The 27,304-nt window shown below is 46.0% G+C and overlaps 1 protein-coding gene across 3 annotated transcripts in view; it reads right to left on the bottom strand.

Annotated features, from left to right (window-relative positions):
- Positions 1-27,304, bottom strand: part of LOC146059389 (beta-1,4-galactosyltransferase 3-like) — a 51,632-nt gene that overhangs the window by 11,511 nt on the left and 12,817 nt on the right. For all 3 annotated transcript variants that reach the window (XM_083171572.1, XM_083171573.1, XM_083171571.1), the window contains exons 2-3: positions 21,892-22,302; positions 15,783-16,018 (exon numbers count right to left, since the gene is read on the bottom strand). In XM_083171572.1, coding sequence (XP_083027698.1) covers positions 15,783-16,018; positions 21,892-22,168 — 513 coding nt within the window. In that variant the 5' untranslated portion in view covers positions 22,169-22,302. The remainder of the gene's footprint in view (positions 1-15,782; positions 16,019-21,891; positions 22,303-27,304) is intronic.

Raw genomic sequence — 27,304 nt, 5'->3', positions numbered from 1 at the left:
TTCATTGTGTTCGTCAACAGAAGAGCAGAAACAGCAACCAAATACTAGCGCTGCAACAAGTCATGCCTTCAACGTCACCTACTAAAGCCGATGCCCAATGGTATAGAGAGTTTAAGTCAGGGAAAATATATATTTTACAGTTAAGTTTAGTGCAGAAAAAAAATACCAACATTCCATTCACCAAGCCTCAGGTATAAAAAAAAAAAAAAAAAGTCACAAATCCCCGAGGAGAGTCTAAGGACCTGATTCAGACCTAAGCAGCTCGGTAACGTGTCCGAGAACGCATCAACGTAATAAAAGTCATTCAGAACTGGCAGCCATTGTTATGCCTGAGCACAGGACCCAAAAAAATCTCCTGTGTCAAATTATTATTACACAAATACTGCCCAAAATTGTCAACTGTAGGGTTTGTAGACATAGAAAGTAGAGAAGGCATGTCCAAATTGTGGCCCTCCAGCTGTTGTAAAACTACACATCCCAGCATGGCTTGCCACAGTTTTAGCATTTCCTAATAGCAAACTGTGGCAAGGCATGATGGGACTTGTAGTTTCACAACAGCTATAGTTTGGACATGCCTGAAGTAGAGGCCAACATCTAAAGAACCTTCACAGATTTCATGAAAAGTTTTTTATATCTTACATCTTTGATGCTGGCACGTTAAACAGCCCTTCTAGGAACACCATGTTGTGGTGCGACTGGGTAGCGCTGAGCATCTTTTCATGTAGCTACTCCTTTAAAATGTGTCTTATACACATTGCTATGCAAATAGGACACACAAGCAGCTTCTGTTGATTACAATGATAGGCAGCATGCCTATGTTCTTTGTGCGACTATGGCTGTACTGCATTACAATGCTTTGCTGGAAAACACTAACATTTCATATACAGATACAGCCGCGCACACAACATAGGTAAGCTCCCTTCTCTCAACTAGATCCTTGCACCTGCAACACTACCTTCACCATCAATATCCTCACTAATGATAGTAGGGCTAGCTGACTCCTCCCCTATCCAACATTCTTTAGAAGAACAGCCCCGGGATGGCTGCTGCTGCTGGGGGCAGATCAGCATCTCAGAAGACCAACTACTAGCAGTATTGTAAACAAAAATAATGGACTTTGATACAATCCTTTGCAAGCAGAAGAAGGACAGCTGTCATCCAATAGAACACATTATCGATAATGATAGGACGGTCATGCAAGTAACATATCTGCGTTCAATATCTGCTATTAATGCAGCTATTATAGGAGAGCATTAGAACTGGGTGAATTCTAACTGAAGCAAGAGGTAGTAACAAGGTGGGGAGAGGAGAGGGAAGGTACCTTAGTCCAGCACAATAGAGAATGCTTTCCATGCGGTGCAAGGTCTTGGAACTCTTTGAAGCACAATTGGAGAGGGGGGAAAGTGGACTCTTTTTGTGGGGCACTCTTAGTTATCTGGTTTGATTTAAAACTTAACTTTTATTTTTTATATAGGGCGGACATACTTTGTCCAACAATTAACATAAGGCAATTACAGACAGACAAATTAATTTTGCAGTGAGCTTTTAAGTTATATGCTGTGCAAATTTATGTTCTATACCAGAACCACAATTATATCTTGGATGTGCCTAGAAAAATAGGAATTTAATACCTACCGGTAATTCCTTTTCACGTAGTCCTTATGGGATACTGGGAATGGTCTTGGGAATGGTCTTAAGACATTGGGTATTAGAGGGTATCCGCAGGAGACAGGCACATCTATAACTTTGAAGCTGGGTGTGCTGGCTCCTCCCCTCTGATTCCCCACCCAGGAACCAGTTAATGAAAAACTGTGCCCGAAGGAGAATGTACATATGAGAGGAATAACTTGTATGTCACCTATGTAAACATAAGTGTGAATAGTGTGGTGAGATTTATGCCAGCACACCCGCATTCATACAAAATAAAAAACAACTATAATACCACCAACTGGATGGATTTTCTTTAACAAGGTCACTGAACTAGACCTTAGAACCAGAAGACCATAGGTTAACTTCTGAACTTTATAAGCAGAAGAAAGCTGCAGCCAGACCCCCGCACAGGGCGGGCGCCCAGTATCCCATAAGGACTACGTGAAAAGGAATTACCGGTAGGTATTAAATTCCTATTTTCACTAACGTCCTTGATGGGATACTGGGAATGGTCTTAAGACATTGGGGATGTCCCAAAGCTTCCAGAACGGGAGGGTACGTGCGGAGACTGCTGCAGTACTGCCTGCCCAAACTGGGTATCTTCTTTGGCTAAGGCATCAAACTTGTAAAATTTTACAAAGGTGTGTTGCCCTGACCATGTAGCAGCTCTACAGAGCTGCAGAGCTGACACACCCCGAGCAGCCGCCCAGGATGCGCCCACCGACCTGGTGGAATGAGCCTTTAAAACCGGAGGCGTCGGCATGCCTGCCGTCACATAGGCTTGTTGGATTGTGGTCCTAATCCATCTAGCAATGGATTGCTTTGATGCAGGGTGTCCTTTCTTTTGTGCGTCATACAGAATGAATAGACAATCTGTCTTCCTGATTCTTGACGTCCTCTGGACATACACACGCAAGACACGCACAACATCCAGGGATACCGGAATATCCGGTGAACTAGATGCAGACGGGACTACAATTGGCTGATTAAGGTGAAAGGAAGAGATCACCTTAGGAAGAAATCGCGGGTTAGTTCTCAACTCCGCTCTGTCTGAGTGAAAAATTAGATAGGGGCTCTTACAGGAGAGAGCTCCCAATTCGGACACTCTTCTAGCCGAGGCTAGGGCCAAAAGGACCACCGCCTTCCAGGTGATATACCGCAATTCTATCGACTCCAACGGTTCAAACCAGGAGGATTGAAGAAAATTAAGAACAACATCCAAACTCCAAGGAGGTGTAGGAGGTACAAAGGGAGGCTGGATGTGAAGCACTCCCTGAAGGAATGTTTGTACTTCCGGGATGGTAGCCAATTTCTTTTGGAAGAATATGGACAGGGCCGAGATCTGGACTTTTAGTGAGCCCAGACGGAGACCCAAATCCAATCCCGCTTGTAAGAAGCACAATAACCTGTTCAGGTTAAACTTCGCCGGGGGGACCTTCTGCTCCTCGCACCAACCCACGTACTTCCTCCAGATCTTGTAGTAGTGGGTGTTTGTTACCGGCTTTCTGGCCTGAATCATCGTGGTGATAACTGATGAATGCAGACCCTTCTGAGCTAAGATATTCCGCTCAGCCTCCACGCCGACAAACGTAGCCGCCCTAAATCTTGGAAGACGCAAGGGCCTTGTGTGAGTAGATCTCTCCTTAGAGGCAGGGGCCAAGGATCCTCGATCAGCAGGCTCTGTAGATCCGAGAACCAAGCCCTTCTTGGCCAGTCCGGAGCCACCAGAATGGCTTCCACTCCCTGACTTCGAACCCTTTTTAGAACTCTTGTCAGAAGCGGTATGGGTGGAAACAGATACACCAAGGGAAACACCCATGGAATTGTCAGGGCGTCTATTGCCACTGCGCTGGGATCCCTGGTCCTTGTGCAGTATATGGGGACTTTGTGGTTTAACCGGGATGCCATCAGATCTATCGATGGCTGGCCCCAACGGTCCACAATTGCTGCAAACACCTGTGAATTCAGGCTCCATTCCCCGGGGTGGAGGGCGTGACGACTTAGGAAGTCCGCCTCCCAATTGTCCACACCCGGGATAAAGATGGCCGACAGAGCCACCACGTACGTTTCCGCCCAGGTCAGGATCTTGGAAGCTTCCTTCATGCAAGTCCTGCTTTTTGTGCCTCCCTGGCGATTTATGTAGGCCACAGTTGTGGCATTGTCGGACTGTATCTGGAGCGCCCGACCTTGGAGGAGATCCTGGGCTTGTAACACTGCATAGTATACAGCTCTCAGCTCCAGGATATTGATGTGGAGTCTCGCTTCCCACCGAGTCCACTGACCTTGAAAGGTTCTGTCCAAGGTCACAGCACCCCATCCCTGCAGACTCGCATCTGTCGTGAGTCGCACCCAATCCTGGATGCCAAATCTCCGACCTGCAAGCAGGTTCGACTCCTGAGTCCACCATAGAAGGGACTGCCGGGACTGATGCGACAGAGAAATCCTCTTGTACATCAGGAGATGAGAGCCCGACCATTTTGCCAACAGATCCAGTTGGAACACCCTGGTATGAAAGCGTCCGAACTGAATGGCCTCGAATGTGGCCACCATCCTGCCCAATAGCTGGATGCATTGGTGAACCGACACCTGAGGCTTTGCCAAAATCACCATCACCAGGGATTGTATGGCTTCCATCTTCTCCCGAGGGAGGAAAATCCTTTTCAACTCTGTATCCAGGAACATTCCTAGAAAGAGGATACGACGCGACGGCGTCAGGGAGGACTTGGGGATATTTAGGATCCACCCATGCTCGGATAAAATCTGCCTGGTCTTTGCTATATCCTGCAGCAGGACCTGTTCCGACCTTGCTTTGATCAGCAAGTCGTCCAGGTAAGGGATAATGTTGACACCCGACCTCCTGAGCAGTACCATCATTTCTGCCATCACCTTCGTGAACACACGCGGCGCTGATGACAGGCCGAATGGCAGCGCTCTGAATTGAAAGTGCAGATCTTTCAGCGCAAACCTCAGGAAAGCCTGATGTGGACCCCAAATTGGTATGTGGAGGTAGGCGTCCTTTACATCCAGCGATGCTAAGAACTCTCCCTCCTCCAGGGTTGCTATTACTGCCCGGAGGGACTCCATCTTGAATTTGTAAACCCTTAAAAAAGGGTTTAGTGACTTTAAATTTAAAATGGGGCGCACCGAGCCGTCCGGCTTCGGCACAAGGAACAGATTGGAATAGTAACCCCTTCCTTGTTCCTGCAATGGGACAGGTGTGATAACCTGTGATGTCAGCAGGCGTTGTATTGCCTGCTGCAGGTTCACTCGGTCTGCTTGTAGAGCCGGCAGACCTGATTTGAAGAACCTGTGAGGGGGAGGTTTTTCGAATTCCAACCTGTAGCCGTTGGTAATAAGATCTCTCACCCAGGAATCCAGGTGAGAGACTGACCATACTTGGCTGAAAGCTGACAGGCGACCCCCCACCTCGCAAGTGACTCCAGGGTCGGAACCCGAGTCATGCTGCCGGCTTAGAGGCGGAGGCATTAGCGGCACGATCCTGAGATCCTGTGCTGGCGGGCTTCCTGAACCTGCCACGGCCCCCTCTGGTGGCCGAGCTGGAGCCTCTCGCCCTCTGCCTGGGCCTGGAAGGCCGAAAGGACTGAGAAGCCTGAAAGGACTGGGACGTATGGCCCTGAAAGGGACGTTTAGCGTGAGTGGAAGCCGTCGGCAGAAAAGTCGACTTGCCGGCTGTAGCCTTGGATATAAGGTCGTCAAGCTCGCTACCAAATAACTTTTCTCCCTTAAAAGGCAAACTTTCCACGCTACGTTTGGACTCTGGATCAGCTACCCACTGTCTTAACCAGAGGGCCCTGCGGCCTGAAACCGCCATTGCGGAAGAGCGAGCATTTATAGCTCCAAGCTCCTTCTGCGTGTCACACAGGATCTTTGCAGTATCCTGGATATGGCGAAGTCTCTCTCCGACCTGCGCCATTGACATATCGGCCAGCATGCCTTCCTGGATTTGAGAAGCCCATGTATAAATGGACTTAGCCATCCAACAACTGGCGAGGACAGGTCTCTGAGACGCCCCACTCGCAGTGTACATGGACTTAAGGGTAGTATCCAGTTTTTTGTCTGTACTATCCTTTAGTGTTGCTGCCCCTGGGACGGGGAGAACCACCTTCTTGGACAGTCTGGACACTGATGCATCCACAACCGGAGGCTCTTCCCACACCGCTCTAGTGGCGGGATCAAAGGGAAAATTGGACTTAAACCTTTTAGACAGTTGGAAACGCTTTTCAGGTTGTTTCCAAGCCTCCTTAAACGTCTCATCAAGGTCAACTTGTTCAGGATAAACAATTTGCTGTTTCCTTTGGGACCCAAAGAACGGGTCACCTTCCTGCATGTCTGCTAAAGGAAGGTCTAACACTTCTCTTATTGCTGTAATAAGAGGTTCTGGGCCTCTAAGAGATGACTGTGAATCAGGGATCAGAGCCCCGTCGTCCACATTATCATCTGTGTCGTCACCCGCCTGCAGATCATCATCTGAATCAGGCAACATGGCGGTCGCAGCACGCTTCCGTGACTGGCCCGTGGTGGTGCTTATATTATCCACCCGTGCGGCTAAAACTGTTAAGTCCTGCTGCACCTGTTTGGTCTGCATTGTATTTGCAGCCAATTGTGTTGACACTGCCTGCAGCATGGTTTTAATGCCTGCCGCCCATTCAGGCTCCTGTGAGTCTGATTGAGGAGTAATCTGGGATGAACCCCCTGTCCCACTCGTTTGAGTGGACATGCATTCCTCACAAGTAATCTGTGAGGTGGATTTAGGCACAAACTTGCTGCTGCAAATGAGACAGGTTAACTTCCTCACCATGTTGAAGGAATAAGTAACCTTTCTTTCCACAAACACACCACAATCACAATGAAATAAATATATATATATATATATTCAGTGTGCAGTGTATAGCAGCTATATATGTGTGAGCTCTATCACTGGAAGTGTGTAGCTTAACAAGCACGTGGGGGAGCGTTCAGATTACACTGAGGAGACCAGCACACCCTGTACAACCTTAACTCCTATTTAGGAGTTGGTAACACGCATAAACACAGAACAGTGTGATCAATTAAGCGATCTTAGCGCTAAATACACTTGCTGTTTTCTGCAGATTTCCTCTGTCCAACACCTCACCGCTGAGGAGTGTATCTGGAGACAGTAATGGCGCCCAGGGAGAAGCAGGAAGTAGTGTATGCGCGCTCAGAGCTCTGGCCTCGCTCCGCTGAAGCCCCGCCCCCCTGTGATGGCGCAGGGGCTTCACTGATCTTTATACTGGCGCTGGCTGTCAGTTTTAATGGCGCCCTCACACTGAACAGCGTTTTATAGTGGGATCTGCCCTGGTAGCCCAGGGACTGTCACCCGCAGCCAGTTTGTGACAGGGGGTCTGCGCAGCCCCTGTGCAGGGTACCGCGTCTGCCGCCGCCGCCATCTTGCCGCACAATGAGCCGGGGTACCCCACTGTGGGGACCCCGGTTTCTACTCACCACAGACGTCTTCGGACTGTGTCAGGAGTGTGCGGCATGCTGGGGGTGAGTATCACTGCAGCGCAATGTCCGTGAGTACAAACACCCTCTCAGGACAGTGGTCCTGCAGCAGGGACAGCTCGGTACCTTAAGAGGCCTGCAGCTGAACCCTCCTCAACTGACTCCCTCGAAGCAGGGATACTGTGAAGTCCAACACAGTAACCCCAAAATAATAAAAGAAAATAAACTGAAGACAAACTCTCTGGAGCTCCAGCAGTGTGCATCCTCTCCTGAGGGCACATTTTTCTAAACTGGTTCCTGGGTGGGGAATCAGAGGGGAGGAGCCAGCACACCCAGCTTCAAAGTTATAGATGTGCCTGTCTCCTGCGGATACCCTCTAATACCCAATGTCTTAAGACCATTCCCAGTATCCCATCAAGGACGTTAGTGAAAGCTTGTCGCTGTATTTGCTAGGTATCGTCTGAAGGGTATTTATAATGATTTGTATGGGGAAAATTCCCTGCTTAGACTGGTGTTTGCACACTAGGTGGAAAGGTAGTGTTAAGCTTATGTGTTTATGGATTCAGCAGCCTGTGTCAGTTCTTCAAGGAAAAGAGAGGTTGCTAGACAGTTTCTATTCCACTGCTGTCATCCAAGAAACATCATCATTCTTTCATTCTTACTATTGATCACCTTTCACACACAATTTTAAACACTGTTAGGTTGAAGAGTCCTGATAGTCAGGTGAATGCCCCTCCTTGAGTTGTGCAATTGGAATGCACCATGTGTTGTAGGTCCTGGTCAGTTGGAGGTGGTCCACTGACCCTGACAGATTGTCGGTCAACAGTTTGACACTGTTGTTAAGATTGCTGACAGGAAAACATAGATTGATTATCAGACACAAGCAAGTTCACAGCTAATCTTAGTTTGTGCACTTGGTGCGGGATTGGCGTTATGTCGACACGTTAATGGAATCAGTTATCTGTGACAGGTTTGTCTAGCAAGATTTGCTGACTGATCCCTATGTTACTGTCGACTGTAAATGGTCCACAGACCCCCCCAAAAAAACCATCAAAGAAAAACACATGGATTGCCAGCTGGTGTTCGCGCACTGTTTTCAGATTTCCGATTCACAACATGACATAAACGTCTCCTCAGAACAGAAATTTTGCGCACAATCAACCTTTGAAATATATATCGCTAATTCAACATTTCCCACATTCCTGTATCAGGGAGAGGGATAGATTGTTTTGCCAAGCCGTCGGCAAGTATCAAGCATAGATTCAAGTATCAAGCATAGATTCAAATGATATATAAGTCAGGTTTACCCCAATCCGTAAGGTAAATTTGTTGCAATCAAGTATCAAGTTTTCAAGCAATGGGGATGTAGTTACCTACAGTCCGTACGATAAGTTGTTGCAATGAATTGCATATATCCGTACAATAAATTGTTGCAATAAATTGCATGCATACCCACTAAGTTCCGTGTCGGGCGTTGTGACAGCGGTAAGTATCCCAAAAGTTAGTACAACAGATTTGGTCTTTCAATGTTGGCTTTATGTTGGGTCAGATTTGACATTTAACTCATCTCCAGATCAATTTTTGTATAGCTAGTACAGGTCGAGTATCCCGTATCCGAATATCCGTTATCCGAATTATTCCGAAAACCAAACATTCCAGAAAGTGCAATTTTTTTTTTTTGCTAAAAACTCACTGGGGACATTTGTAGTAGCATCACTGGGGACATGATATGTAACTGGCACTATATATGTGCAAGACAATGATTGCTTGGCATTCAAATTCAGTGCTGAGATAGTACACACATTTTGTTTCACGTTTTGAAACCTTGTTTTTTGAACAAATAAAATATATTTGTGTGTATTTTATGTGGTAATAAAATATATTTGTGTGTATATTATGTGTTTATACAGCATAAATGCAAGATACTTCAAAATACATCATTGAAATATTAAAATATTCCGAAATACGGAATAATCCGTTATCCAAAATTCTCCTGGTCCCGAGCATTTTGGATAAGGGATACTCAACCTGTATAGCCATGAATTGTGTTTGAGAGAGATTGGTGCAGCAAATTCAAATCTCCCAGAGTTGGCCTTCTAGCAAGTCAGATTGGACCTGCTACTGTCACTGAGTCTTGCATACGTGCATTGGATGAGAGAGTCCTTCTCTGTGCTATAGGGTCAGAGAGAGATACAGTAGTTACACTTCTGCTGTTGGATAAACTGCGGGTAAAATTGCTTTGTTGTTTACACTGACATTGCAATGCAAACCACCACGCAGTATTTCCAATGTGAGTGTCAGAAATAAAAGGGTATAGATTCCCATTTACAGTGTTAGTGTGTGAAAGAGGTCAGGAAAAATAAAGTAGTCCACATGGAAACAGTGCCACCTTCTGCTTTTAAATAAGTCTTGCTCCTGCAGCAGACTTGAGTAATGAGAGAGGACAGGCACTGGTTCTTAATGTGGGTAGAATAAGTAAAGGGAACCCCGTTCCTACTCTTGCTGTTAGATAAATGCTGCCATGTTGTTTACACAACAGAGCATGGCAGACTATGTAAATCAGCTATTTGGGAAGTTTGTGGGATACCTGTATGGAGGAGGAGGATGCCCGGTGTGCAGGGAGAGAGTGAGGGGGTTCCAAGTCCCGTCTCTGTGCATTCTCCAATAGGGTGTTGCTCCTTCCGTTAGCAGGGTCCCCAGAGTGTGCGGCTGGCTTGCGGCTGTAGTTGCTCTGCAGTCTAAGTGGCACTGTCACGCCGACGGGCAGTGCAGGAGATGACGCGCGTTTCGCCTTCCTACGGCTTATTCACATCAAGTGCCGTAAGGAAGGTGGGATCTCCTCAAGTAACCCCTTGGGGAGGATTGCCCCGTGAGGTGTGTGGCTGTGATTGGCTGATCATCACTGTTGACGTCAGCGTCATTGATACGGAGTGCTACTATCTCCGTGCGGGGAAGTCCTGCGTCGCAGAACACTCCCCTGTAGGTATGGGGCGTTTTAATAGGCTGGTTGTCATTATTGTCAGTTTCTACCATCTCCGTGGAAAAAAGAGCTCTGGGCAGCCAGTGCGCCCCGGGATAAATGTAACTTAATAGCGCTTTCATTACACTATGTAGGCTCAATTTAGGAAACTAATTCTCTATGCAGTGGGAAGAAATTCAGGCCAGTATTTTGGATAAAGATTGCCCTGTACCTTAACGTTGATGAGGTGTTGGCTGTGGAGATTAGTTTCGAATTATTTTATTACAACTCAGGCCGAACCCCACCAGAGTGGTGAAAGGGGTCTCCTTTGACGCAATTCACACTTGGTGAGTAGGACCTTGTGCGGTTCCCAAAAACCCCCCTTCTCCAACTCTTTGAAGCAGCCACCTATGAAGAGAGTTCAGAAGCTGCTATCTTCAGTCTGGTAATTCCCCAGACAAGACTTCTGGAAAATCAGCTTGTGAAATTGGAGGATGAGATTAAAGAGATTCCAATAAGTATCTTGGACTTTCCAGGGTCAAAAGGTTGTCTATATCTTGAAATATGATCATAAAATACTGGTGCCAATTTAGACCTTCTTGCAGCAGGTGGCTCCTCCCCTATCCAGAAGCAGGTCTGAAGCAGCTGCAGAGTGACTCTTGGCAGAGGAGGAGAGATCATTCAAATGATTTCTCCCCTCTGTGCGGGTTCTTGCAAACAGATGTGTACCTGTACAAGGGATTGGACTGCTCCCAACATCTTTAAAGATGCAAGTTGTCAGCTCAAGTGGTACATTAGGTATTCTCTTTCAGTTTCTCCAGTAGGAAAAAAAAACACCTTAGCTTACCTAAGAGACCCTGTTGTGGTGCAGAGGAGTCAATACATTTTTACATCTGCTCTGGTCTAAAAGATTTGCCCAAAATGAGTGACCTCTGTATTGTCACACCATATGATACAATCAACATCCAAACAACGGTGAAGGATTATTTAAATTACAGCCTACAAATAGGCATGTCACACAGTGCCTTTGAGTAATAGAAAGGGGAAAAAAAGGCAGTTTGGAGGCTCTTGTACAAACTCGCTCTGCAGTACTTGAGCTGCCCCCACCCTCCAGTATGTTTTTATCACAGTTAAGAACCTGGTCAGAGATCGGCGTAGGAGACTAGGTCTTCAAAATGTAAATAAAGATGCTATTCATCAAAATTAACTGGAAATTCCACAGGGAAGATTCAGCAAAAAAAAAAAAAAAAAAGTAAAATAAAAGTACAGAGAATGTAATGCCAGATTCCAGCATGTATTAATTGCTATTGTGTAAGGATTGTGTACACACTGATGAGCATACGAAGGATGATGTCAGCTGCCCTGCCTTAAGCCCACTGGTATATTGTTTTGTAGATGCAAAAACAAGTAAGCGTGTCATATTTAATATCCAACATAAGGGCGGGTAGGAGGCCCCCCAACAACTTTACATGAGTGCATGCTGGGGAGGAAATGGGCGGGCAGGTTACATCCCGTGATGCACACCTATGAAAAGCTGGGCCCTCTCATATGCTAATGGGGCTGCCCGGGACTCCCTGCCCCTCTCCGCCTGCCGTGTTGGGTACGTGCCCCCCGCGAACCGAATGTTTGCCGTGGGTGCACGCACCCTGCTTATGCACACTAACAAAACATCGGTAACTGATCGAAAGCAGGCTAGCTGCGAACCGACCTGAATAAGGCCCCTTGTGTAAAAATACCTGCGCTCACCTGAGCAGCGTGACCCAGGAGGAGTGAACTTAAACCGCTATTGTGTGACAAATTCTGCAAGGCTTGGCAGCCGTGTCTTAATAGAAAACGGTCCCTGACTCAGAATCTAAATAATACTGGCTAGATACGCCTTCAGAACACGGACACACCTGAACGTACCGCAGATTAGCCCTGGCTGGTTACTTCTTATCCACCAAAACAGTATAAATCAGCCATTCTGGACCAAATCTAACCCCGGCTAGCTTCTTCAATTGGTCAACTGCTACTTTATTTCATCACAAACAGAACACTTTAGGGAAATTTACTTAATTGTGGTAAAATTTGCCAAAGATGAAAAACCTCAGACTTATGCTGCCCACACACTTGTGAGATATTGCATGCAATCATTCGATTTCGACCACATCTGGCCAATAAATTGAATGATTGGATGCATTTTTTTAAAGGGACCATTCGACGCGATTTTCCTGGTACTCCTGAAAAAATAATATTATGCATACATACTGAACGATATTGGTCGACACATGAAAAAGGTAGACATACCTTAAGTCGACATGGCCAAAAGCTCGTCACATGAAATAGGTCTACGTGATTTTTTTGCCATACAATGACTACTTACAGTGTGCACAGTCTGTGCGTGACCCAGAACCGACCTCAGCCGGTGCGATAGAATCAGGCTGATCGCTGCCGGAACGGACGTCACGCGCCCTCCCTGAAAACACCTGGGCACGCCCTCATTTTCCCTGACACACTCAGATAACGTCCGGATACCACCCCCCAATAGGCGACTCCCATCAAACAGCGGCCAGCTTGAAACTTAAAAAAATTGCGTTTGGTGTCGCGTATGAGTACGCAAATGTGCACAACAGCAATCAGGTCCCAATAAGCCCCATAGTCAGGATTTGACTGCATTTACAGACGACAGAGGGGGTTGTTAATGACCTGCGGGAACACACACTTTTAATGATAGAATGCTTATAGATTAGCCGATAGGCACAAAATATCGTTAACAATATCGTTATCTTGCAGATCATTTACGATTACTGGCTAATGTGTACCCAGCGTCTGACCCTTTTTTTTATGGGCAGTTTAATTAAAGCCCCTTTTTGCCATAAATGTTACCCTCTATTGTGCACACACCCCCACAGGCAAAAAAAAAAAACAGTGCTGGTTATGGATTTTGTTTCCCTTGCCTCTGAGCAGGTTAAACAAATTCCCTGATAATTCAAAGCAGCTAACCAAATTCAGCCTAGTCTTACAACCGAATGTACACTGAATTTCCCCTTTCTAGCTTAACTTTGACATAGTTTCCCTTTCCGACATATTGTTCTAAAGGTAAAAAAAAAAAAAAAAAACGCTCTCTCTAAATACTGCAACATAAATAGAATGTCAGATTCTTATCTGCACTTCCCCTTTGAATTGATGAATGAGGAGGGAAGGGAGGAACTTTGCATTCAACAACAGCAGCCTCAGGTGTAGGACTGATCTCTGCCTACTAAGACTAACCTCAGTGTGTTACCATTTACTGAGAGTAGCCACTGAGCGCATCTGCCCCGTGTCAGCTTTTTGTACTAGGGTCCGGGTGACCCAGAGCAGTTTCAGATTACAGCAGCTACAGTAATTGAAAGTATAAAAGTGCTTTGAGGTCTTTAAGTCGAAATAAGTAAAAAATATAAACACTGATTATGACTGGCTGCGTGTGGATACACGGCTGACACTGTTTGGTGCTTTATTGATCACTAGTACAACTTTGCAATATAGAGCACCAACAGCCTAAAGAACACTGCAGTTATGACCCCATTTCAGTGCATTGTGTGCACACTAAAAATCTAGGCACCTGGTGTTCATTCTAGCACCCTGCAACTATCAAAATGAGTGCAGTTCCCCTTTCTTGCCTGGGGTGTCCTTTTCTACTTTAATGCTTCTAGTACAGTCTGGTCTTTATGGAGATACAGACCAGGCTGTGCCAGAAACACCACAGCAGACAGCGACACCCCAGGCAGGAAAGAGTAACTGCACGGATTTTGAATAGTGCAGGGTTCTGGATTAAACATTAGGCTCCTAAGTTGATGTACACACAACAGTAGAGTCAGCTGTGAATGTCACTTACACTGCGAGGTCTTATTAAAGCTTTCACACGTAATTACCGAAAATCTACGTTCCCCTTACCAAGTGTGGTCCCCTGCATTCTGCAAGAACATCCTCTATGTTTGGTTACGAGGGGTCTACCGCGCGATAATCCTGCCGCCTGGACGCGCTGTTTATGTAATGAGTTTTTTTTATTGGCTCAGTGACCCGTACTGTATAAATTGCAGCCATGGAAACAATTATTTTAGTGGTTGTGTATATTTCTCAGTCTGCGATTATATTCGCTTAGCAATTTAAAACCGCTGGTACAGGGCTGCCCGCCTTGAATATTGAGTTTTGGAAAGTCACAGACCAGTCCCCCATTTTTGCTGAATTACAGCTCTGATGCAATAAGCCGACTTTGGATAGAGGAACCTGGCAATATTGTGGTATTCAAACTATTTTATGCACCCAAATCACCCATTCCTTCCGTATAATTATGTTTAAGAAAAAGGTACTCTAGGAATCTCTTCTTTGTATTCCCCCCAAAAAACGCTACAAAAGAAACTAATAATATATTCAATTATATTTGATTGATCGCCAACGTATCTGATGATCGAAGAGTTTTTCATAAACGTTCGTTCTGACATTCGTTTCAAATGTTCCCATCCGCTGTGTTTTATTAAAGGCAACTTCTCGTTAATATTGCAGCCTCTATCGCACACTAATAACAAATGTCGGACTAAAGCTTCATACGCAGTGTGCTAATAATAGCACCAATACGGAGCCTCTTTACCAATGAGCGCTTTCTCCTAATTATTTTAAAGTTCTCAGGCTTATCTAATATATGGAGAACAAATCACGCGTCATAAAGTTACTTTTTGTACCGGGACTTTGCGTCCAATTATAGAACTCATGATAAAATTAATTAGAATAAAATCCTATATTTCCCCTCTTGTAGATAATGGAACACATATACGCTGTCATCACCAGCCTGAATTAACATACTCCCAAAAGCACTTGTTCTAATTGATCTAGCCGGCTGGAAAACCAAGTGCGCCCGAGACAAGTATTCAGGTGACGCACTCAACAGAACGAGGGTTTTCAACTAATTTGGATGACAGATGCGATTTAATTAATAACGGACAACGAACGTGAAATTAAACACGTCTATGTACCAAGATATGAACTGATATTAAGCTTCTAGGTACAAGCCTTTGATATGTTTATTCTTAACAAGTGTAGGTAGATTAAGAATTAATGCCTTAACCCAGGCATGGCCAATCTATGGCCCTCCAGCTGTTGTGAAACTACAAGTCCCATCATGCCTTGCCACAGTTTTGCTACTAGGGAATGCTAAAACTACGGTAAGGCATGCTGGGATGTGTAGTTTCACAACAGCTGGCCATGCCTGCTTTAACTATTTGAGTGCTCATATTTGTTATATAAATTCAAAACATTTAATTAACACAAAATATTATATTTCCTATATGAAGGTAACGTTACAGGTCATGATGATTACTAAAAAGGTTTGCTTGGCAATTTTCACACCTCACATGACACTCAAAGGGTGCAAGCTGGGTAAAAGTCCAGCCGGGAGTTATACGAAGACTCTCTATGAAGCAGACAGGCGCTTCGTTTAACAAGGACCACCTCATATAAACCAGTGGTTCTCAACGTCGGTCCTCAAGGACCCCCAACAGTGCACATTTTCCAGGTCTCCACACAGAATCACAAATTAAATTAGCTCCACCTGTGGATCTTCTCAAATGTGTCAGTGAGTAATGAGTGCACCTGCCGGGTGACCTGGAAAACGTGCACTTTTGGGGGTTACTTGAGGACCGAGGTTGAGAGCCACTCAATAAACAATGAATGTTACCTGATGGATGACGAAAATTGCGTAATGTAGCTGTTGGCGCTGCAGGAACGGGTGAAGGTAGTACAATAGGGTTCGAAGGTGAGGTTCTCTGTTCCGGTGCGGTATAATCACGGCGGTTCTGTATCGCCCAAAGCAGTGCTTGGGACTGAAGTAACCCCCTGGTTTCACATGTCTGTTCTTCAGTTGGATCTTCTTCAGACTTGGGGGTTTGGTGAAAGTTACAGTTATGGGACCAACTGAAAGAGAAGTGCAGGAAAATGACACACATACAATGTAATGTATAATACCAACAGGACAGCTGTGTGCAATAACAGGATAGACAAAGGCCCCTAATATACAACACAACAATCAGAGGATGAGGAAGGCATTCCAGAACGCACAAGTCTAACTACTCCTCACCTTTATGAGCACCGCCAGAGGCCACTCGACACACCAAATTACTCCTTTGTGTGCTAAAAGAGGTCATAACAGAGAATGAAAGCAATTTTTGCACGGACACTGATCTGTTTCAAACTAGCTGGATATAGAGAGAAGGAGCTGTGAAGACAGAGGTGTGTATTCAATGCGGCCGGCGAGGGAGATAAACGGTGGGGACCACCGAAAACAATCGATCCTCGCTGTTTAACCGCCGCACCGACCGCTCACCCTACACAATGTTCTGGGGGAATCCTCGCTGTCAGAGGATAGTATGTATTCCCCCAAACAGCCCACTGCATTCAGCCGCAAGTCTCGCTATTTTAGCGGCCGCATACACCGTTTCCCCCTCGATCCAAAAACAAAGCAAGGGAGAAATGGTGTATGCAGTGGGGTCAGTTGAATACTGACCCTGCTCGCCGTCACAGCTCGCCCCCATCATTTAATACTGCCCATAGGCTTGAGGTAGAAGCGGATAGGGACTGGGATGGGGTGGAGAGTTTATGGGCTAAAAACGATCACAGCTCAAAGTGAAAGAAAAAACAGTCACAGCTCAAAGTGAAAAATTCTCTAAGCTCACACTGCAAGCGCCGTCATTTTATGGGGTTCTAGGTAGCGCAATACATATTACTAATAAATAATACAACAATCAGATGCCTCTAACACAAAACTCGTACTCACTACTAAACATAGCGTAATAGGATACAATTCAGCATGGCCTACACATCATCAGGATCCGGATGACAGGTCAACAGCCAATAATTTGACACATAAAAAGATCAACGTGAGTTTTTCACAATTTTTCCTTTTTTTTAGTTTTTCATATTTTACCATTCATATGGACTTTATTGGGATAAAGTACCCGGCCGGTAGCATGGGGTGCCTCACGATGTTACGCGGTACAATGGGGCAGATGTATTAAGCCTGGTGAAGAGATAAACTGGAGATAAAGTGGGAGGAGATAACGCACCAGCCAATCAGATCCCAACTGTCATATTTCAAACACAGCTGATTGGCTGGTGCGTTAACTCTTCCAAGTTATCTCCACTTTATCTCCAGTTTATCTCTTCTCCAGGCTTAATACATCTGCCCCACTATTTGTTGTTCCACGCGCTCAGGTGTCTACATTGACACACAAAGAAAAATCTCATGTAGACCCTTTTGTCAGTGCCGACTGCATTATCCAAGCCCATTTCAGTTGCAGTTTATTTACTACAAGAAAAGAATCCAATTTGCAATTAAAATATAACGAACGGGTTGTCGCATCAGAGGATGGGCCCCATTCCAGGCGAGAGAAAAGCAGATGCATTTTCCGCACGGCGGGGTAAGAGTTACCCACACACCCGGGACGAGCCTCTAAGGAGCTCATCCACAGACCTACATTATTTAAATCAGATTTAAATTAATCTATTCTTTGCGGATTCTGAAAACGGAATATCGCCTATTTTCTCATCCTAATTGCCTCACACTTCCCCCAGTTACGATCAAGATAATTAGCTGTGGGAATCGCTGGTGTCCCAGAGTAGGTTTTGGCTCGGATTCTCTGTTCTCGCAGAGTAAATTCCTATGGAAACTGTAGTGCACCAGGCACCTGGCGTCCTAACTGTATATGGGGTGACAATACTACCCATCGCCAAGTCATCCTTTACATCTTTCTGGGGAAATTGTCAAGAAATGACCAAATAGTCTCATGGGAACTTCTTTATATTTGAATTAAACACAAAGAAAATAAGGCATTGAATCATTGTAAAGGAGGGTAACACATTCTGCTGTTTGGTGAACTGGTTCACTGCTCAGATTTCTACGAGGGTGACGGCTGGCGATACATTGTGGCCGGCTGATAGGCGTTTGGCAGAAGTAGTCTGTAAAACATGTACCAAATGTTCAGTTATCAGTTCTAGAGCAAGACAAAAGGGACAGTGGGGGCTGTCCAATGTGTGCATGGAGGTTATAGAATTTTCAATAATCACCTTCCTCTTGCCGCTTCTCAGAATGGCCCTTATTCTGATCGGTGCGGCCGGATCCGAATAAGCGGCCAGCACCGTGCGTCCTAAACCCCGCCTTCCATACGGATCGCCAACTCCGTCCGAACGCGGTAAGAAGCTGTCCGAACGGACCGCACGTGTATTTCTCATGAGTACACCTCCTCCATCTCAGGGAACCTCCCTCATCATTCGATGGTCGAATGCAGGACCGAGTGGCCAGGCAGCTCCCACAACCTCAGACCACACGGGCATTTCTCCGTGCAAAAGCAGGGATCTGGGCGGGCAGCTGACATCCGGCAATGTCATATGTCCGCCCCCTACACGTGCGTCATGGCCGCATTACCATAACGCCCATGAAACGCGGGGTGTAAACATATGGTAATGAGCCCAAACAGCCCTTCACACCCCTCTCCACCCCCTGTTCGTAGTGTACACATTTCATGCGGAATGTGGCCGTGCGTCCCGCTCGCACATGCGCAGACACAAAACATCGGCGGCACGAACGCACGCGGATATTACCGCACCAACCAGAATAAGGGCCAATGTGAGGAGTCCTCAAAAATGAAGGTTGCATGATTCAGAGAACTTGGCCATTTTTGAAAATGAAATGATAGGCTTATTAAACTTTTTCTTTGTGTTACGTGCTCTTTGTCTTTGGGGACTCGTTTTTAAAACTGCCATCCTGTCTGCCACTGCTAGATGTGCCAGCCGCTTGTGTCGCTTAGCTTAGTGTAGATGTTCAGATTCGAATGCAAATGAGTGCAGATTGTTATTGAGGTTAATAATACTAAAGAGGGAAAAAAAAAACTGAGTGATTTTAGCGGTTTTTATGTAAAAAAAAAAAAAAGAAATAAAAACAGATCCAAAACACGAAAGGTTGGTTTTGGCAAACCGCGAAGGGAGATCCAGATCCAATACATGAAAAGTGGCCGGAACACATGTCAAATTATTTACAGGTGTCGCCGTCTTCTAGGTTAAGGATAAATGGTGCAACTTTAGGGTTCAGTCCCTTTCTGCTGCTGCACTGAACTTAACTTCAAAAATGCCGGTTCTCACAAATAAACACAAGCGAGTACCGACTAAGCAGTGTTCTGAGTAGAATAGCGCTCGTCTAGTCACAGGGTGCTGAATAGAATCGACCGCATTGCGCAACTGACCACACCTTTGCCCTTTTGCAGTCTGACATGTTCATGTGCAAAAACACAAACCAAAATATCCTTGTATCCTGATCAGTTACAAGCGGGGGCGAAGGACAAGTCTCTCCGGACCACTCCATCTTCACTTTGACCTTTCAGACCACAACATCTTCCATCTCGGAGCAGGAGAGATCGTCAGGTCTGACCTTTCATCCGGACGCTCTGCAGATTCCAGATGTAGCGAGGGGGGAAGTGTCATAGCCCCTTACACAATATGTTACAGCGTGCCCAGGATTATACTCGTTCCAGTCTACTGTATTTACTTATGGCTGAGCTACCAAACCGTTCCAATACCCATTAACTAAACATCAAAGCAGCCATGAACTCACTTTCCAGCTATAAAATACCTGTATAATTATTTACAGTGTCTTATAGCGCAGCAGATTCCGTTACAGTGTCTTATATAGCGCAGCAGATTCCATCACAGTGTCTTATATAGCGCAGCAGATTCCATCACAGTGTCTTATATAGCGCAGCAGATTCCGTTACAGTGTCTTATATAGCGCAGCAGATTCTGTTACAGTGTCTTATATAGCGCAGCAGATTCCGTTACAGTGTCTTATATAGTGCAGCAGATTCCATTACAGTGTCTTATATAGCGCAGCAGATTCCATCACAGTGTCTTATATAGCGCAGCAGATTCCGTTACAGTGTCTTATATAGCGCAGCAGATTCTGTTACAGTGTCTTATATAGCGCAGCAGATTCCGTTACAGTGTCTTATATAGTGCAGCAGATTCCATTACAGTGTCTTATATAGCGCAGCAGATTCCGTCACAGTGTCTTATATAGCGCAGCAGATTCTGTTACAGCGTCTTATATAGCGCAGCAGATTCTGTTACAGTGTCTTATATAGCGCAGCAGATTCCGTTACAGTGTCTTATATAGTGCAGCAGATTCCATTACAGTGTCTTATATAGCGCAGCAGATTCCGTCACAGTGTCTTATATAGCGCAGCAGATTCTGTTACAGTGTCTTATATAGCGCAGCAGATTCCGTCACAGTGTCTTATATAGCGCAGCAGATTCCGTTACAGCGTCTTATATAGCGCAGCAGATTCCGTTACAGTGTCTTATATAGCGCAGCAGATTCCGTTACAGCGTCTTATATAGCGCAGCAGATTCCGTTACAGTGTCTTATATAGCGCAGCAGATTCCGTAACAGTGTCTTATATAGCGCAGCAGATTCCGTAACAGTGTCTTATATAGCGCAGCAGATTCCGTTACAGTGTCTTATATAGCGCAGCAGATTCCGTTACAGTGTCTTATATAGCGCAGCAGATTCCGTTACAGTGTCTTATATAGCGCAGCAGATTCCGTTAGTGTCCTATATAGCGCAGCAGATTCCGTTACAGCGTCTTATATAGCGCAGCAGATTCCATTACAGTGTCTTATATAGCGCAGCAGATTCCGTTACAGTGTCTTATATAGCGCAGCAGATTCCGTTACAGTGTCTTATATAGCACAGCAGATTCTGTTACAGTGTCTTATATAGCGCAGCAGATTCCGTTACAGTGTCTTATACAGCGCAGCAGATTCCGTTACAGTGTCTTATATAGTACAGCAGATTCTGTTACAGTGTCTTATATAGCGTAGCAGATTCTGTTACAGTGTCTTATATAGCGCAGCAGATTCCGTTACAGTGTCTTATATAGCGCAGCAGATTCCGTTGTGCTTTACAACTGATAACACTGAAAGAATAAACTTGGTAACAGACAGACTTGGAGGTAGGAGGGCCCTGCTGCAAGCTTACAATCTATAGGGACATAGGAGGGAAACACAAGGACAGGCACCAGTAATAGCATAGCAGTCCCACCAAGGTGCAAGTCCAGAAGGGAAGCTATATAATACATAAGTGCCTCAGAGAACTTAAATATGATAGGCTTGCCTGAAGAGGTGAGTTTTCAGGGAACACTTGAAAGTTTGGAGGCTAGTGGAGACTCTTATTGTGCGTGGAAGGGCATTCCATAGGGTGGGAGCAGCCCAATGAAAGTCCTGTAATAGTGAATGGGGGCTAGTGATCCGTTCAGAAAACAGACACAGATCTTGTGCAGAGCTGAGGGAGCGAGATAGAAGTGATACATTTAGTGTTTAGAACGCTATTCACGTGTAAATTATATATATATATTTTTATATGTACGTTGGTGGCAAATTAGGTTAAAATCGTTTATTAAAGATGCATTATAGACATCTCTGCTAACTTTCCGAAAAACCATACTGATATATAGAGTTCATTATAGCACCCTGCATCTTTTAAAACCGCTACAGTTCCCCTTTTCTACCTAGGGTGGCGCTCTCTGCTGTGGTGCTTCTGGCACAGGTCTGATCTGTAAATAAGCACTGAAATACAGGTCACACTGTGCTAGGACAACAATTATACATGTTACACTAGGACAGAGAGCATTTCCCACACTTTACACCAAGAAAGATGATCAAGTTGCCCCTTGTTCCATGCATCAAATTTACAGAACTTAAATCCCCTCCTCCCCACGCACAGTGCAACATACAGTACATACCAAGTATTGGAGACCTCATGGAGCAGTACTGAGTCTTTGTAGCCTCTGGGTCTGGAGTGAAATAGCTCAGGTTGGTGTACACATCCTGCGTCTTCGAGTAGTCCCACGTGGGATTATATCCGTACAAGCCAAAGAACCCGTTATAGGTTCCCCGGCGATACAGAAAAAACAGAAACAGTAACTGAGAGAACACCAAACTAATGAGAAAATACGGCTTCTCTATCCGTGCCAGGAACATGGCGCAGTCCGCAGTCCCAAACAAATGCCGCAACTTCATGTGTTTAGGGTCCGGTGCACTTGGAATGGTTCGGTGTCGGAAAAGAAGCTGGGATCAGACATTCTAATGTTGTATCCTGGGGGGGGGGGGGGGATTTATAGGTCACTGGCGAGGAGGCTTTTCTGCGGCATACTCTGCAAATGTAAGAGACAAACTCACAATGTAGAATGCACAAAATACACAGCATACAAACACAGTAAAATGTACCAGGTGCCCAGTTTACAGGAATCAGTCCGGTCACATTAGGAGGTAGCACTAACATAATGCATACCCTGAATAATTTAGCATGAACCCTTTGAGTGACAACATTGCTGTAAGAGATCCTCAAAATATCCACTAAAATTGCCAGCGCCGCCCAAAGCAATGGTTTTTTTAGTATAAAGAAATACAGGTACTTGTTTCCTAGCACGGCGCCCCCACGATTTTCATCTTATGCCATCGTATCGATCGCATGTGACCCGATCACATGAGATGCAATCAGACCCGATTTTTAATTGTACAGGCACCCTGATGGGTGATTACTATGTTAAATGCACCCCCATTGTAAACGCCACCCCCACCATCAATGGCAACCCGAAGCGTGTCGAGCCCGTGAGGGGCGGTGGTACGCGTCCTCCGACCTTTTCATACCCCCACTATCCACGTCGGCGTTGAGTTGATTTTATATAGTGTGATGAGCGCAGCGAGCCACCGAGCCCAAAGCGTGCCCCGCGAGGGGACGTGGATTACTTCACATGTATTCCGCGTCCGCTCGCAACGCTTCGGGCTCGGTGGCTCGCCACACTATATAGAATCAACGCCGACGTGGATAGTGGGGGTATGAAAAGGTCGGAGGACACGTACCGCCGCCACTCGTGGGCTCACTGCGCTCGACGCGCTTCAGGTTGCCGTTGATAGTGGGGGTGGCGTTTACAATGGGGGTGCATTTAACATAGTAATCACCCATCGGTGCCTGTACAATTAAAAATCGGGTCTGATCGCATCGCATGCCATTGTACTGGCATGCGATGCGACGCAATATTAAAATTGTACAGTGCGGGTCTTAAAATTATACACAGTAATCCTCTTAAAGTTATTAAACTAACTGGAAATAAAATGATTAAAATACTAATTTTACTACATTAATTTAAATGCCCAGGTCATGGTGGGGATTGTATTGCCGAGTAAATGGTTGGAAACCTGCGACAACGAAGCCTACTTATACAGGACTTCCCTTCTGGGAAATCCTATGTAATAAAAAGGCTAACGCTGCTCATCACCTCTTTGAGGGGAATACAAGCGTTATGTGAGCCAGTAGCCACTAGGTGGTGCCTGACATGCAATCCAAGTGTTGCTCAGTTCAGGAGGGCACAGCTGCGTTATGTTGTTCTGTCATTGTGATGGACTGGTAACTAGTAGGATTCATAAAACAGTAAACAATAACTATTCACCTACACCAAAATCTTGAACCCACATGAACTGATTGATCATTTAAACCATTAATGAACTCAGTGTAAGGGGGTATTATGGTCCTATATCAATATTACTTTACATAGGAGATTATATCGCCGTTCTCTCTCCGGCTTGTCAGAAGTCCGGTCCTACTGTAATTTGTGATAGATTATAGAGAGAGATCCTTAACATAGCATGACTAGTACAGATACGTCCTCAAATTATAATTGGAGTGCACATGTCCCCCTCACATGACTTCTCCAAACCTACTGTGATTTAATTCACTTATTTTGCCCTGGGATAAAGTTACTTAAAAAGCAACATCAGAACAACTCATAAAAGTAACTAACAACTAATACAGCAGACTACACACAAACGCAAATTAAGTGCTTAATTGTAAACCTCGTTCTGATCACTGAAATAACATTTTAGCATCAAAAGTCAGTGGGGGGGAAATAAAAACATACTGCAGTTTATAAGGGCTATAAAAATGCAACTCTACCGCTTTCAGACCGCACTCCGAACACGGCATATTGCCGTGTTCGCGGGGCCTAAACACGGGTCACGGTGCGGTCTGAAAAGGGCACCACGGGTCGAGCAACACGGCTATTCAACCCTGGTATTGACCAGGGTTGAACACGGCTATGACCCGTGTCAACTGAGGTGTGAACGGGTGCCTGGGTCGAGCGACCCGTGTCCCGTTCACAGTATGGAGGAGGCAGCACTGTCAGCTCCAAGTACTGCCTCCTCCCGAGCCCCCGATGACGCGCCGCAGCCCAGCACCGCCCCATGTGACGTCACCGACTCGGCAATATGCCGTGTCGGAACTTTCAGACTGCATTGCCGTGTTGCTCTGGGGATGGGACCCGTGTCCTAATCCCGTGTGCGACACGGTATTTGCGGTCTGAAAGTAGTATTAAAGTACCGAGACATCGGTTGCAGTATGTCACAAGGTCAATCACTTACAGACGATTACCTCCTGTGATTACAAATAAATACACTTAATGATTGAGCCAAGGAGAAATAGCTAAAATGCAGGTTAAACAGACAGACAGGGACTATTGTAGGGATGGCCATCGATGGCAATTCCGCCCTAGTGGATGGTACTGCGTGAAATACCGCCTGTCGGCACATGTTGGCTCAAAAATGGTGAAATACCCCATGTCAACCTTTTGACTGTCGACCTTGCCCATGTCGACCTAACGACCTTGTCCCATGTTAACCTAGACCCATGTTGACCTTTCAGTATGTCAACCTCCCGACCGTATCCCCATACCCAAAGTCCCCATCTATACTACCCTGACCATTTCTCACAAGTAGGACCGACGTGTTTTACCTTCTGTTACTTAACCCCTTCAGTGGTGGGGTTTTTTTTGGGAGCGCTCCCCACTGGGCGAGTTTTTTATGGGGAGCGCTCCCTTTTAAAAAAAAACACCACTACCCCCTGGGTCCGGGCAGCGCCGCTGAACTGTCAATCAGCGGCTGCCCGGACCTGCGCCCCCCCCCACCGCATCGCTGTCCCCGGCAGCCGGCTTTTCATAAGCCGGCGCTGGGGACTTCTATTGAAAACCCGGAGGGGAGGAGGGAGGAGGAGGGAGGAGGAGGCGACGCCGCAGAGGGGAGGGAGCTGGGCAGCGCGACGCTGCCTGAGATCAGAGTGAACTCAGCAGCGCTGCCCGACTCCAAACAGTGGCAATCCCGAGAATTTTCCGGGCTTGCCAGACTGGGCACTGAGGCACAGCCCGGAAAATTCTCGGGATTGCCACTGAAGAGGTTAAGCTGCATACACAATGGATTATATATAGTCAATGAGGGTACACACAGTGAGATTTCCATTATTTTTCTATTCAATTTTGCTTATAGAAGCAAAATCGAATTTGAATAGAAAAATCGAACAGTCATCAAATGGTTTGGTACTTGTGTAATATCTGGGCGCCATTTTTTTTTTTTTAACGGGTCGGAAAAAATCGGGTCGATCGCATCGCATGCAACCAAAACGCATGCGATGGACCCGATTTTTACATTGGGTCCAATGTTAAATGCCCCCCAGACTCCATTTTTTATTGTATACCCAACCTGTTCATACCCCCACTATCCATGTGGGCATGGAGTTGAATTTATATAGTGTGGCGAGCGCAGCGAGCCCGAAGTGTGGTGAGCACCGCAAGGGGACACGGAATACATGTTAAGTAATCCACGTCCGCTCGCCACACTATATAAAATCAACTCCACGCCGACGTGGATAATGGGGGTATGAACAGGGTGGGTATACAATAGAAAATGGGGTCTGGGGGGCATTTAACATTGGACCCAATGTAAAATCGGGTCTCAGGGACCGTTTAACATTAGATCCAATGTAAAAATCGGGTCCATCGCATCTGATTGTATGCCTTAAGTTAAGGCATACAATCAAAAAATCGGGAGCCCAGATAACACACAAGTACCAATGGTTTTTCTAAAATTGATGCAAATTTGATCCCGATGCGCGCTCCTGTGTAGTGTAAATTGATTTAAAAGATAGTCTTGGCAGGCAGGACTATATATACAGTAGCACATATCTGTACTACATAGTCACATCGATTGTGAACACTGTAACCAACCCAGATCGAATAGAAGGTGAAATCTCACCGTGTGTACGCACCATTACAAAGTTTCACCGATTTTTTTTTACTTTCGCATACCCTACATTATATAACACCTTAAGGAGCCCATACACTAGTCCGATATCAACCGGTCCCGAGAAATCGGGCCAAAACGGATGTGTTTGACATCCCCCACGGGTCCGATGCGTGGTCCCGTGCGCATCGGACCAAAGCCGGAGGTCGGACCTGCTGCCTGTCAAACCTCGGACTCTGCCCCCCCCCCCTCCTGGCGGCAGGGAAAGGGGTTGCATGTGATCCTGTCAACCAGGAAGGTACCGGGCGGCCATAGGTCATACATTACATTGTAAAGGCCCACATACACTATGCGACTTGGGCCCGATTTCACCCGGTTATGGTGGATCGGGGCAAAAAATTGGGGTGAAATCACCCCAAATTGCGAGTGTATGACTTGGCACACCACATGCCCACCAGGTACGCACAGACACAAGGTGCCGCCTATCTAGTTACTGTATTCGTTCACAGCACACCACATGCCCGCCAGGTACGTACAGACACAAGGTGCCGCCTATCTAGTTACTGTATTCATTCACGGCACACCACATGCCCGCCAGGTGCGTACACAGGTGTCGCCTATCTAGTTACTGTATTTGCTCACGACACATCACATGCCCGCCAGGTACGTACAGACCCAAGGTGCTGCCTATCCGGTTACTGTATTCATTCACGGCACACTACATGCCCACACAGACACAAGGTGTGCCTATCTAGTTACTGTATTCATTCACGGCACACCACATGCCCGCCAGGTACGTACACAGGTGTCACCTATCTAGTTACTGTATTTGCTCATGGCACACCACATGCCCACCAGGTACGCACAGACCCAAGGTGCCGTCTACATAGTTACTGTATTTGCTCACGGCACACTACATGCCCACACAGACACAAGGTGTCGCCTACATAGTTACTGTATTCGTTCACGGCACACCACATGCCCGCCAGGTACGTACAGATACAAGGTGCCACCTATCTAGTTACTGTATTCATTCACGGCACACTACATGCCCGCCAGGTACGTACACAGGTGTCGCCTATCTAGTTA

Source organism: Crinia signifera, chromosome 2 (assembly GCF_055691185.1).
Source record: "Crinia signifera chromosome 2, ASM5569118v1, whole genome shotgun sequence".
In the NCBI taxonomy this organism is placed as follows: domain Eukaryota; kingdom Metazoa; phylum Chordata; class Amphibia; order Anura; family Myobatrachidae; genus Crinia; species Crinia signifera.
This window is presented reverse-complemented; position numbering and strand designations above follow the sequence as displayed.